Source organism: Littorina saxatilis, linkage group LG10, assembly GCF_037325665.1.
Source record: "Littorina saxatilis isolate snail1 linkage group LG10, US_GU_Lsax_2.0, whole genome shotgun sequence".
NCBI classification, from domain to species: domain Eukaryota; kingdom Metazoa; phylum Mollusca; class Gastropoda; order Littorinimorpha; family Littorinidae; genus Littorina; species Littorina saxatilis.
Window position 1 is genome coordinate 18,930,338 of NC_090254.1, and position 12,250 is coordinate 18,942,587.

At 42.7% G+C, this 12,250-nt stretch overlaps 1 protein-coding gene across 2 annotated transcripts in view; it reads right to left on the minus strand.

Annotated features, from left to right (window-relative positions):
* LOC138978344 (beta-mannosidase-like) overlaps window positions 1–10,655 on the minus strand; it is a 50,242-nt gene extending 39,587 nt beyond the window's left edge. For both annotated transcript variants that reach the window (XM_070351057.1, XM_070351058.1), the window contains exons 1-2: window positions 10,535–10,655; window positions 9,714–9,860 (exon numbers count right to left, since the gene is read on the minus strand). In XM_070351057.1, coding sequence (XP_070207158.1) covers window positions 9,714–9,860; window positions 10,535–10,640 — 253 coding nt within the window. In that variant the 5' untranslated portion in view covers window positions 10,641–10,655. The remainder of the gene's footprint in view (window positions 1–9,713; window positions 9,861–10,534) is intronic.
* Between the last annotated feature and the right edge of the window lie 1,595 nt (window positions 10,656–12,250).

Consider the following 12,250-nt stretch of genomic DNA (forward strand, 5'->3'; position numbering starts at 1 on the left):
TACACCCAAACCAAAGCGCTAACAGCTTAACTGTCTCTGACCATGACACACAGGTTGTCACGTACACCCAAACCAAAGCGCTAACAGCTTAACTGTCTCTGACCATGACACACAGGTTGTCACGTACACCCAAACCAAAGCGCTAACAGCTTAACTGTCTCTGACCATGACACATAGGTTGTCACGTACACCCAAACCAAAGCGCTAACAGCTTAACTGTCTCTGATCATGACAGGTAGGTTGTCACGTACACCCAAACCAAAGCGCTAACAGCTTAACTGTCTCTGATCATCACACATAGGTTGTCACGTACACCCAAACCAAAGCGCTAACAGCTTAACTGTCTCTGACCACACACATAGGTTGTCACGTACACCCAAACAAAGCGCTAACAGCTTAACTGTCTCTGACCATGACACACAGGTTGTCACGTACACCCAAACCAAAGCGCTAACAGCTTAACGTCTCTGACCATGACATGTAGGTAAACCTGAATTCGGAAACTGTCCAAAAACAGAAATCTTAGCTGCTTACAAAAATGTGAATTCAGTGAAACACAGCCTAATGCTGGCTAGTTTGTTGCGCGGAAGTTCTTGGAATACTCTTTTACTGTTTTAGCTTCTATGGAAAGTTTTCATTTTCAAGTTTCGTACAGCTGTCCCCAGAATAGCTAGATGATGCTTGGAAATAACAATGTCAAGTTTCGTACAGCTGTCCACAGAATAGCTAGATGATACTTGGATAACAATGTCAAGTTTCGTACAGCTGTCCCCAGAATAGCTAGATGATGCTGGGAAATAACAATGTCAAGTTTCGTACAGCTGTCCCCAGAATAGCTAGATGATGCTGGGAAATAACAATGTCAAGTTTCGTACAGCTGTCCCCAGAATAGCTAGATGATGCTGGGAAATAACAATGTCAAGTTTCGTACAGCTGTCCCCAGAATAGCTAGATGATGCTGGGAAATAACAATGTCAAGTTTCGTACAGCTGTCCCCAGAATAGCTAGATGATGCTGGGAAATAACAATGTCAAGTTTCGTACAGCTGTCCCCAGAATAGCTAGATGATGCTGGGAAATAACAATGTCAAGTTTCGTACAGCTGTCCCCAGAATAGCTAGATGATGCTGGGAAATAACAATGTCAAGTTTCGTACAGCTGTCCCCAGAATAGCTAGATGATGCTGGGAAATAACAATGTCAAGTTTCGTACAGCTGTCCACAGAATAGCTAGATGATGCATGCTGGGAAATAACAATGTCAAGTTTCGTACAGCTGTCCCCAGAATAGCTAGATGATGCTGGGAAATAACAATGTCAAGTTTCGTACAGCTGTCCCCAGAATAGCTAGATGATGCTGGGAAATAACAATGTCAAGTTTCGTACAGCTGTCCCCAGAATAGCTAGATGATGCATGCTGGGAAATAACAATGTCAAGTTTCGTACAGCTGTCCCCAGAATAGCTAGATGATGCATGCTGGGAAATAACAATGTCAAGTTTCGTACAGCTGTCCCCAGAATAGCTAGATGATGCATGCTGGGAAATAACAATGTCAAGTTTCGTACAGCTGTCCCCAGAATAGCTAGATGATGCATGCTGGGAAATAACAATGTCAAGTTTCGTACAGCTGTCCCCAGAATAGCTAGATGATGCATGCTGGGAAATAACAATGTCAAGTTTCGTACAGCTGTCCCCAGAATAGCTAGATGATGCTGGGAAATAACAATGTCAAGTTTCGTACAGCTGTCCCCAGAATAGCTAGATGATGCATGCTGGGAAATAACAATGTCAAGTTTCGTACAGCTGTCCCCAGAATAGCTAGATGATGCATGCTGGGAAATAACAATGTCAAGTTTCGTACATCTGTCCCCAGAATAGCTAGATGATGCATGCTGGGAAATAACAATGTCAAGTTTCGTACAGCTGTCCCCAGAATAGCTAGATGATGCATGCTGGGAAATAACAATGTCAAGTTTCGTACAGCTGTCCCCAGAATAGCTAGATGATGCATGCTGGGAAATAACAATGTCAAGTTTCGTACAGCTGTCCCCAGAATAGCTAGATGATGCATGCTGGGAAATAACAATGTCAAGTTTCGTACAGCTGTCCCCAGAATAGCTAGATGATGCATGCTGGGAAATAACAATGTCAAGTTTCGTACAGCTGTCCCCAGAATAGCTAGATGATGCATGCTGGGAAATAACAATGTCAAGTTTCGTACAGCTGTCCCCAGAATAGCTAGATGATGCATGCTGGGAAATAACAATGTCAAGTTTCGTACAGCTGTCCCCAGAATAGCTAGATGATGCATGCTGGGAAATAACAATGTCAAGTTTCGTACAGCTGTCCCCAGAATAGCTAGATGATGCTGGGAAATAACAATGTCAAGTTTCGTACAGCTGTCCCCAGAATAGCTAGATGATGCTGGGAAATAACAATGTCAAGTTTCGTACAGCTGTCCCCAGAATAGCTAGATGATGCATGCTGGGAAATAACAATGTCAAGTTTCGTACAGCTGTCCCCAGAATAGCTAGATGATGCTGGGAAATAACAATGTCAAGTTTCGTACAGCTGTCCCCAGAATAGCTAGATGATGCTGGGAAATAACAATGTCAAGTTTCGTACATCTGTCCCCAGAATAGCTAGATGATGCTGGGAAATAACAATGTCAAGTTTCGTACAGCTGTCCCCAGAATAGCTAGATGATGCATGCTGGGAAATAACAATGTCAAGTTTCGTACAGCTGTCCCCAGAATAGCTAGATGATGCATGCTGGGAAATAACAATGTCAAGTTTCGTACAGCTGTCCCCAGAATAGCTAGATGATGCATGCTGGGAAATAACAATGTCAAGTTTCGTACAGCTGTCCCCAGAATAGCTAGATGATGCATGCTGGGAAATAACAATGTCAAGTTTCGTACAGCTGTCCCCAGAATAGCTAGATGATGCATGCTGGGAAATAACAATGTCAAGTTTCGTACAGCTGTCCCCAGAATAGCTAGATGATGCATGCTGGGAAATAACAATGTCAAGTTTCGTACAGCTGTCCCCAGAATAGCTAGATGATGCATGCTGGGAAATAACAATGTCAAGTTTCGTACAGCTGTCCCCAGAATAGCTAGATGATGCATGCTGGGAAATAACAATGTCAAGTTTCGTACAGCTGTCCCCAGAATAGCTAGATGATGCATGCTGGGAAATAACAATGTCAAGTTTCGTACAGCTGTCCCCAGAATAGCTAGATGATGCATGCTGGGAAATAACAATGTCAAGTTTCGTACAGCTGTCCCCAGAATAGCTAGATGATGCATGCTGGGAAATAACAATGTCAAGTTTCGTACAGCTGTCCCCAGAATAGCTAGATGATGCATGCTGGGAAATAACAATGTCAAGTTTCGTACAGCTGTCCCCAGAATAGCTAGATGATGCTGGGAAATAACAATGTCAAGTTTCGTACAGCTGTCCCCAGAATAGCTAGATGATGCATGCTGGGAAATAACAATGTCAAGTTTCGTACAGCTGTCCCCAGAATAGCTAGATGATGCTGGGAAATAACAATGTCAAGTTTCGTACAGCTGTCCCCAGAATAGCTAGATGATGCTGGGAAATAACAATGTCAAGTTTCGTACAGCTGTCCCCAGAATAGCTAGATGATGCTGGGAAATAACAATGTCAAGTTTCGTACAGCTGTCCCCAGAATAGCTAGATGATGCTGGGAAATAACAATGTCAAGTTTCGTACAGCTGTCCCCAGAATAGCTAGATGATGCTTGCTGGGAAATAACAATGTCAAGTTTCGTACAGCTGTCCCCAGAATAGCTAGATGATGCATGCTGGGAAATAACAATGTCAAGTTTCGTACAGCTGTCCCCAGAATAGCTAGATGATGCATGCTGGGAAATAACAATGTCAAGTTTCGTACAGCTGTCCCCAGAATAGCTAGATGATGCATGCTGGGAAATAACAATGTCAAGTTTCGTACAGCTGTCCCCAGAATAGCTAGATGATGCATGCTGGGAAATAACAATGTCAAGTTTCGTACAGCTGTCCCCAGAATAGCTAGATGATGCATGCTGGGAAATAACAATGTCAAGTTTCGTACAGCTGTCCCCAGAATAGCTAGATGATGCATGCTGGGAAATAACAATGTCAAGTTTCGTACAGCTGTCCCCAGAATAGCTAGATGATGCATGCTGGGAAATAACAATGTCAAGTTTCGTACAGCTGTCCCCAGAATAGCTAGATGATGCATGCTGGGAAATAACAATGTCAAGTTTCGTACAGCTGTCCCCAGAATAGCTAGATGATGCTGGGAAATAACAATGTCAAGTTTAGTACAGCTGTCCCCAGAATAGCTAGATGATGCTGGGAAATAACAATGTCAAGTTTCGTACAGCTGTCCCCAGAATAGCTAGATGATGCTGGGAAATAACAATGTCAAGTTTCGTACAGCTGTCCCCAGAATAGCTAGATGATGCTGGGAAATAACAATGTCAAGTTTCGTACAGCTGTCCCCAGAATAGCTAGATGATGCATGCTGGGAAATAACAATGTCAAGTTTCGTACAGCTGTCCCCAGAATAGCTAGATGATGCATGCTGGGAAATAACAATGTCAAGTTTCGTACAGCTGTCCCCAGAATAGCTAGATGATGCATGCTGGGAAATAACAATGTCAAGTTTCGTACAGCTGTCCCCAGAATAGCTAGATGATGCATGCTGGGAAATAACAATGTCAAGTTTCGTACAGCTGTCCCCAGAATAGCTAGATGATGCATGCTGGGAAATAACAATGTCAAGTTTCGTACAGCTGTCCCCAGAATAGCTAGATGATGCATGCTGGGAAATAACAATGTCAAGTTTCGTACAGCTGTCCCCAGAATAGCTAGATGATGCATGCTGGGAAATAACAATGTCAAGTTTCGTACAGCTGTCCCCAGAATAGCTAGATGATGCATGCTGGGAAATAACAATGTCAAGTTTCGTACAGCTGTCCCCAGAATAGCTAGATGATGCATGCTGGGAAATAACAATGTCAAGTTTCGTACAGCTGTCCCCAGAATAGCTAGATGATGCATGCTGGGAAATAACAATGTCAAGTTTCGTACAGCTGTCCCCAGAATAGCTAGATGATGCATGCTGGGAAATAACAATGTCAAGTTTCGTACAGCTGTCCCCAGAATAGCTAGTTGATGCATGCTGGGAAATAACAATGTCAAGTTTCGTACAGCTGTCCCCAGAATAGCTAGATGATGCTGGGAAATAACAATGTCAAGTTTCGTACAGCTGTCCCCAGAATAGCTAGATGATGCATGCTGGGAAATAACAATGTCAAGTTTCGTACAGCTGTCCCCAGAATAGCTAGATGATGCTGGGAAATAACAATGTCAAGTTTCGTACAGCTGTCCCCAGAATAGCTAGATGATGCTGGGAAATAACAATGTCAAGTTTCGTACAGCTGTCCCCAGAATAGCTAGATGATGCTGGGAAATAACAATGTCAAGTTTCGTACAGCTGTCCCCAGAATAGCTAGATGATGCTGGGAAATAACAATGTCAAGTTTCGTACAGCTGTCCCCAGAATAGCTAGATGATGCATGCTGGGAAATAACAATGTCAAGTTTCGTACAGCTGTCCCCAGAATAGCTAGATGATGCATGCTGGGAAATAACAATGTCAAGTTTCGTACAGCTGTCCCCAGAATAGCTAGATGATGCATGCTGGGAAATAACAATGTCAAGTTTCGTACAGCTGTCTCCAGAATAGCTAGATGATGCATGCTGGGAAATAACAATGTCAAGTTTCGTACAGCTGTCCCCAGAATAGCTAGATGATGCATGCTGGGAAATAACAATGTCAAGTTTCGTACAGCTGTCCCCAGAATAGCTAGATGATGCATGCTGGGAAATAACAATGTCAAGTTTCGTACAGCTGTCCCCAGAATAGCTAGATGATGCATGCTGGGAAATAACAATGTCAAGTTTCGTACAGCTGTCCCCAGAATAGCTAGATGATGCATGCTGGGAAATAACAATGTCAAGTTTCGTACAGCTGTCCCCAGAATAGCTAGATGATGCATGCTGGGAAATAACAATGTCAAGTTTCGTACAGCTGTCCCCAGAATAGCTAGATGATGCTGGGAAATAACAATGTCAAGTTTCGTACAGCTGTCCCCAGAATAGCTAGATGATGCATGCTGGGAAATAACAATGTCAAGTTTCGTACAGCTGTCCCCAGAATAGCTAGATGATGCTGGGAAATAACAATGTCAAGTTTCGTACAGCTGTCCCCAGAATAGCTAGATGATGCTGGGAAATAACAATGTCAAGTTTCGTACAGCTGTCCCCAGAATAGCTAGATGATGCTGGGAAATAACAATGTCAAGTTTCGTACAGCTGTCCCCAGAATAGCTAGATGATGCATGCTGGGAAATAACAATGTCAAGTTTCGTATGGGTTCTGAAAGAGTTACTACTTGTGTTTGTATTGAGGCAAACAACCCCACCTGACATTATAGGCCAGTCACTAGTATTGAGGCAAACAACCCCACCTGACATTATAGGCCAGTCACTAGTATTGAGGCAAACAACCCCACCTGACATTATAGGCCAGTCACTAGTATTGAGGCAAACAACCCCACCTGACATTATAGGCCAGTCACTAGTATTGAGGCAAACAACCCCACCTGACATTATAGGCCAGTCACTAGTATTGAGGCAAACAACCCCACCTGACATTATAGGCCAGTCACTAGTATTGAGGCAAACAACCCCACCTGACATTATGGGCCAGTCACTAGTATTGAGGCAAACAACCCCACCTGACATTATAGGCCAGTCACTAGTATTGAGGCAAACAACCCCACCTGACATTATAGGCCAGTCACTAGTATTGAGGCAAACAACCCCACCTGACATTATAGGCCAGTCACTAGTATTGAGGCAAACAACCCCACCTGACATTATAGGCCAGTCACTAGTATTGAGGCAAACAACCCCACCTGACATTATAGGCCAGTCACTAGTATTGAGGCAAACAACCCCACCTGACATTATAGGCCAGTCACTAGTATTGAGGCAAACAACCCCACCTGACATTATAGGCCAGTCACTAGTATTGAGGCAAACAACCCCACCTGACATTATAGGCCAGTCACTAGTATTGAGGCAAACAACCCCACCTGACATTATAGGCCAGTCACTAGTATTGAGGCAAACAACCCCACCTGACATTATAGGCCAGTCACTAGTATTGAGGCAAACAACCCCACCTGACATTATAGGCCAGTCACTAGTATTGAGGCAAACAACCCCACCTGACATTATAGGCCAGTCACTAGTATTGAGGCAAACAACCCCACCTGACATTATAGGCCAGTCACTAGTATTGAGGCAAACAACCCCACCTGACATTATAGGCCAGTCACTAGTATTGAGGCAAACAACCCCACCTGACATTATAGGCCAGTCACTAGTATTGAGGCAAACAACCCCACCTGACATTATAGGCCAGTCACTAGTATTGAGGCAAACAACCCCACCTGACATTATAGGCCAGTCACTAGTATTGAGGCAAACAACCCCACCTGACATTATAGGCCAGTCACTAGTATTGAGGCAAACAACCCCACCTGACATTATAGGCCAGTCACTAGTATTGAGGCAAACAACCCCACCTGACATTATAGGCCAGTCACTAGTATTGAGGCAAACAACCCCACCTGACATTATAGGCCAGTCACTAGTATTGAGGCAAACAACCCCACCTGACATTATAGGCCAGTCACTAGTATTGAGGCAAACAACCCCACCTGACATTATAGGCCAGTCACTAGTATTGAGGCAAACAACCCCACCTGACATTATAGGCCAGTCACTAGTATTGAGGCAAACAACCCCACCTGACATTATAGGCCAGTCACTAGCCAGCTGTGTGTCTGAAACACGCTGGCAAGTTTGCCTCACCAAAAGCAAGAGTATTCATGCACTCTTTCACAACACATTCAAACCTGACAGAGTTATTATATTATAGAGTTCGTCTACTATCCAAAAGTTTGGAAGTTAAGTGACAGAGCACTCTTTTCATAACAAGAAGGGCAAAGCCCATACGACTCACATGCTTGACCTTGACATGGTCAAATAACTAAACCTAGCAATGACATCATACACTAAGAACTGCTTTACACATTTTTCCTACCAAAATACATGTGACCTTGACCCAAGGTCAAGGTCATCCAAGGTCATGCAACACAAAGCTGTTAATTCAAGACATAGGAAGTACAATGGTGCTTATTGGCTCTTTCTACCATGAGATATGATAACTTTTAGTGGTTCACTACCTTATTTTGGTCACATTTCATAAGGGTCAAAGTGACCTTGACCTTGATCATATGTGACCAAATGTGTCTCATGATGAAAGCATAACATGTGCCCCACATAATTTTTAAGTTTGAAACAGTTATCTTCCATAGTTCAGGGTCAAGGTCACTTCAAAATATGTATACAATCCAACTTTGAAGAGCTCCTGTGACCTTGACCTTGAAGCAAGGTAAACCAAACTGGTATCAAAAGATGGGGCTTACTTTGCCCTATATATCATATATAGGTGAGGTATTGAATCTCAAAAACTTCAGAGAAAATGGGAAAAATGTAAAAAATAGCTGTTTTTTAGGCAACATTTATGGCCCCTGCGACCTTGACCTTGAAGCAAGGTCAAGATGCTATGTATGTTTTTTGGGGCCTTGTCATCATACACCATCTTGCCAAATTTGGTACTGATAGACTGAATAGTGTCCAAGAAATATCCAACGTTAAAGTTTTCCGGACGGACGGACGGACGGACGTCCGGACGGACGGACGGACGGACGACTCGGGTGAGTACATAGACTCACTTTTGCTTCGCATGTGAGTCAAAAAGTGTTCAGTTTGAACACAACTTTCACATAAATACCAGAGGTATCCCCAAAATTTGCCCCTTCACATACTGAAAAAAGAGTTAAACGTTTTGAGATTCACAGGGATGGCCAAATCGTCTGCCCGATCGCCAGGGGCAAGCAAATATCCTTCTTCTTCTTGTCGTTCGCTGTTAGATCGTCAGTCCGGACTGCAGGGCGAAACGTGCTGTCCTATCAAGCAAATATCCGACGGGCTAGTAGAAATCACCTGGCAACTCGCCCGGCTGGCCAGTAAAATTTCTGGTCAAATGCAAAACTGTTGGTTGTACTATCGAGTTTTAAAGCCATACAAACACTGCAGATGCAGTAACTTCTGTCGTCTGCAAAATCACCGACATTTTCTAGTAAAACGAAATAGAGGCCCTTGTCGTATCACCTCTATCTTAATTGAGTAAAGAAATTTAATTAAGTAAAGAAATCTCAGCCCACGAACGCAGAAGAAGAAGAAGAAGAAGAAGAAGAAGAAGAAGGAAAGAAATCTGACACTCATAAGTTGTTGTGTAGTATGTACCGGGACAGCAACATTTCTGGCGGGCTAGTGACTTCTTTGAAGTTATTTGCCCCAGGTGGCGAGTTAAAATTTTGAGATTTGGCCATCCCTGGTATAACAGCAAACCTCATACAGGCCTAATTCTGGAGATTGCAATTAAATTGTAAAAACTACATTGTCAACTCAGAACACAAGAGAAACGTCTGCACTAAACTACTAAAGCATAATACAATATTCTTCATAAGGTATCTATAGACTTCCCCCCAAAGATATTAACCTTGAAAGTAGCGCGTGTATGTCCAGTTCTCGTGACCAATCCATGCCAGCTTTACGTCATTGTCTCTGTACAATGGATCCTTGATGTGTTTGTTCTCAATCAGAGCAGTGTACATGCTGCCAGGAACCTGGCCCGTCACCGATATTCCTGCACGTAAAATCAGAGAACTTAGATTAAAAACAATAATCGGCTTATAATATTCAAGAATTTAATAATAAAAAAATTAAAAGTGGATAGTTTATGGAATGTTTCAGAAAAAAACATTAACAAGTTTGTCGACCTAATAGTCTATACATGCAATGAAAGGAACTAATAAGCTGAGCTGGCTTTGATTTTAATCTCCACAGACGGGTACAGATTAAACTAAAGATTAGATTCCCAGTAGCGATGATGATATTGCAAGTTACAAGATTTCGCAGATGCAGAGAAATTCACATGGGAAAACAAAGTGATAATTTTGACTTGGAAGTTTGCCCCATTCCACAAACCTCAGTCCATGAAATTCATGGTTCATGTTGAAGGGGGCGTAACTACATCTAACACTAACAGTAACCAACATGGATAAACTGTCAAGTTGACAGAGAAATACACCTACATCTCTAACCTTTAATTTTACCCAATATTATAAAGATTTCAGCATCCCATACAGATCGTACATAAGGCATGGTACAAACGCGGATGCTTAAAACAACCACCCATATCATTTCATTTTCAACGAGCACTTTCGAAACTGAATCGCATCGCTGATTATCAAAGTTCTTTCATATCCCAGCAAGGACAATTTATGAAGATTCACGTGAAAGCAAATGCAAGCTAATCACCTTTTCTAGCACATGAGACTATCCACTGTCCATTCAAGTTTTGCACGTAAATAGCAGAGCACATGGAGGAAAACACAACTAGAAGAAGAACGAAAGCAGGCGCCATTTTGGGCTTATGAACTCCATTTTCTAACTTGTTTTGACAAGAGCTTCGCTGCAGGATAACTCTTGAGTCCGTGACTGGAGAACCGACAAGTCGGTTACGGGGAGCCCCAGCCTCAGGAACCGGTGAGTCGGTTACGGAGCCGCAAGCACTCTTTCCAAGCTACCTTTATTTTCTAATGAGTCGTTCATAAAGTTGTTTGGTTTTTTTAAAGTTTAATTCAAAGAACATGGGTCTTTGCTTTTTTAGAGAAAGATTTATGGAGATCATTGTTAGACTCAAAAAGACTTTGTATGTCGGCCCTGAACAGCACGGCACGATAATGATCGAGCGAGTGAATGAAGCGAGAAATGCGGTTCGCTGTTGTCAGCCCTGCTACCAGAGACATAGATAGGCATGTAGCCTATGTGTATGTATGTATCTGCTCGCGGCTACGAAGTAACTCGATGTGAAGCTGCTGCAGACTTATGTTTTATCATAACTGACAAAACGCGTTGCCTGTGTGTTTGGTTTAAACAGTGTTTATTCAACAATTCATAGATAATTCAACATAATACATGTTAAGGATCAACAACAAGCTCAATGTAACTGCCATGCAGTTAAAGGGAAGCGACCCCTTAAATGTAACTAACTTTTTATAACTTTGCATGGATTCTTTCCCCTTGACCACTTTCGGGAAACCCTTTTTTTACTCCTAAGTTATAACGCGATATAGTTCCATCTTTCCGGGTTCTTTCTCTTAATTTGCCACCTTTTATGGACATTTTTTACTGATGTGTGTACCTGCCCTTTGATGGATGAGTAGCTGTGGTTCGGGATTTTTCGATGGTTTTTCGGTGGATTGTTTCAAGTAACAGTTTTCTGTATTCATGCGCGGTTTTCCGGCTGAGCGGTAAATGTAAGCCATCTTGGGTTCTTTCGCTCAAGAGAACCTCATGAAAGCGACACTGGGTCGCTCCCACTGAAAGCCACTGAACTCATGGAACTCTCTCTGCCTCTAGATTCCTTGGACAACGAGGTATGAGTAATTATGTAATAGCGCTTCGATGTTTCTTTTATTTTCTCATGGTTTTAGCATTATAAATGATTGTCTTGTCGGAAGATTTGTGACCATGCTTCTTGTTCCTCTAACTTTTATCATTGGTGAACATGGGTCTTGTATTGATGACCTTTTTATTCTCTTGCAGTTTTACGGTGCTATTGACAAATAAAAGTACACCAGTCCCAGCGTTGTTTTGAATCATTTGACGAGAGGCAGTGACAGTAAAACTCGTTCCCAGAGTAAAACGAACTCGCTACCAGAGTAAAGGAAAACGCGCCTGAAGAGAAAGGCGACCTTTCAACCATTGACCTTCGACATAGGTCAACAACCGGCCAGAACTTGGAAGACATCGACTGGCAAAATTATGGAAAAGGAAAATCTGAACCCTCTTGAAATGAACGAAGGACAAGAGAACTCAGAAAGCGTCAGACGTTCTGCAAGGGAACAAAAACTGACAGAAAAGGGCAGAAGCTACAAGAAAGAACTACTTTTACAAGCCTTTCACTCTGAACATTGTGGGTTGCTGGACTTTCTTACTGACACTGACAGTCTGCTACAACAGAGCACTGTG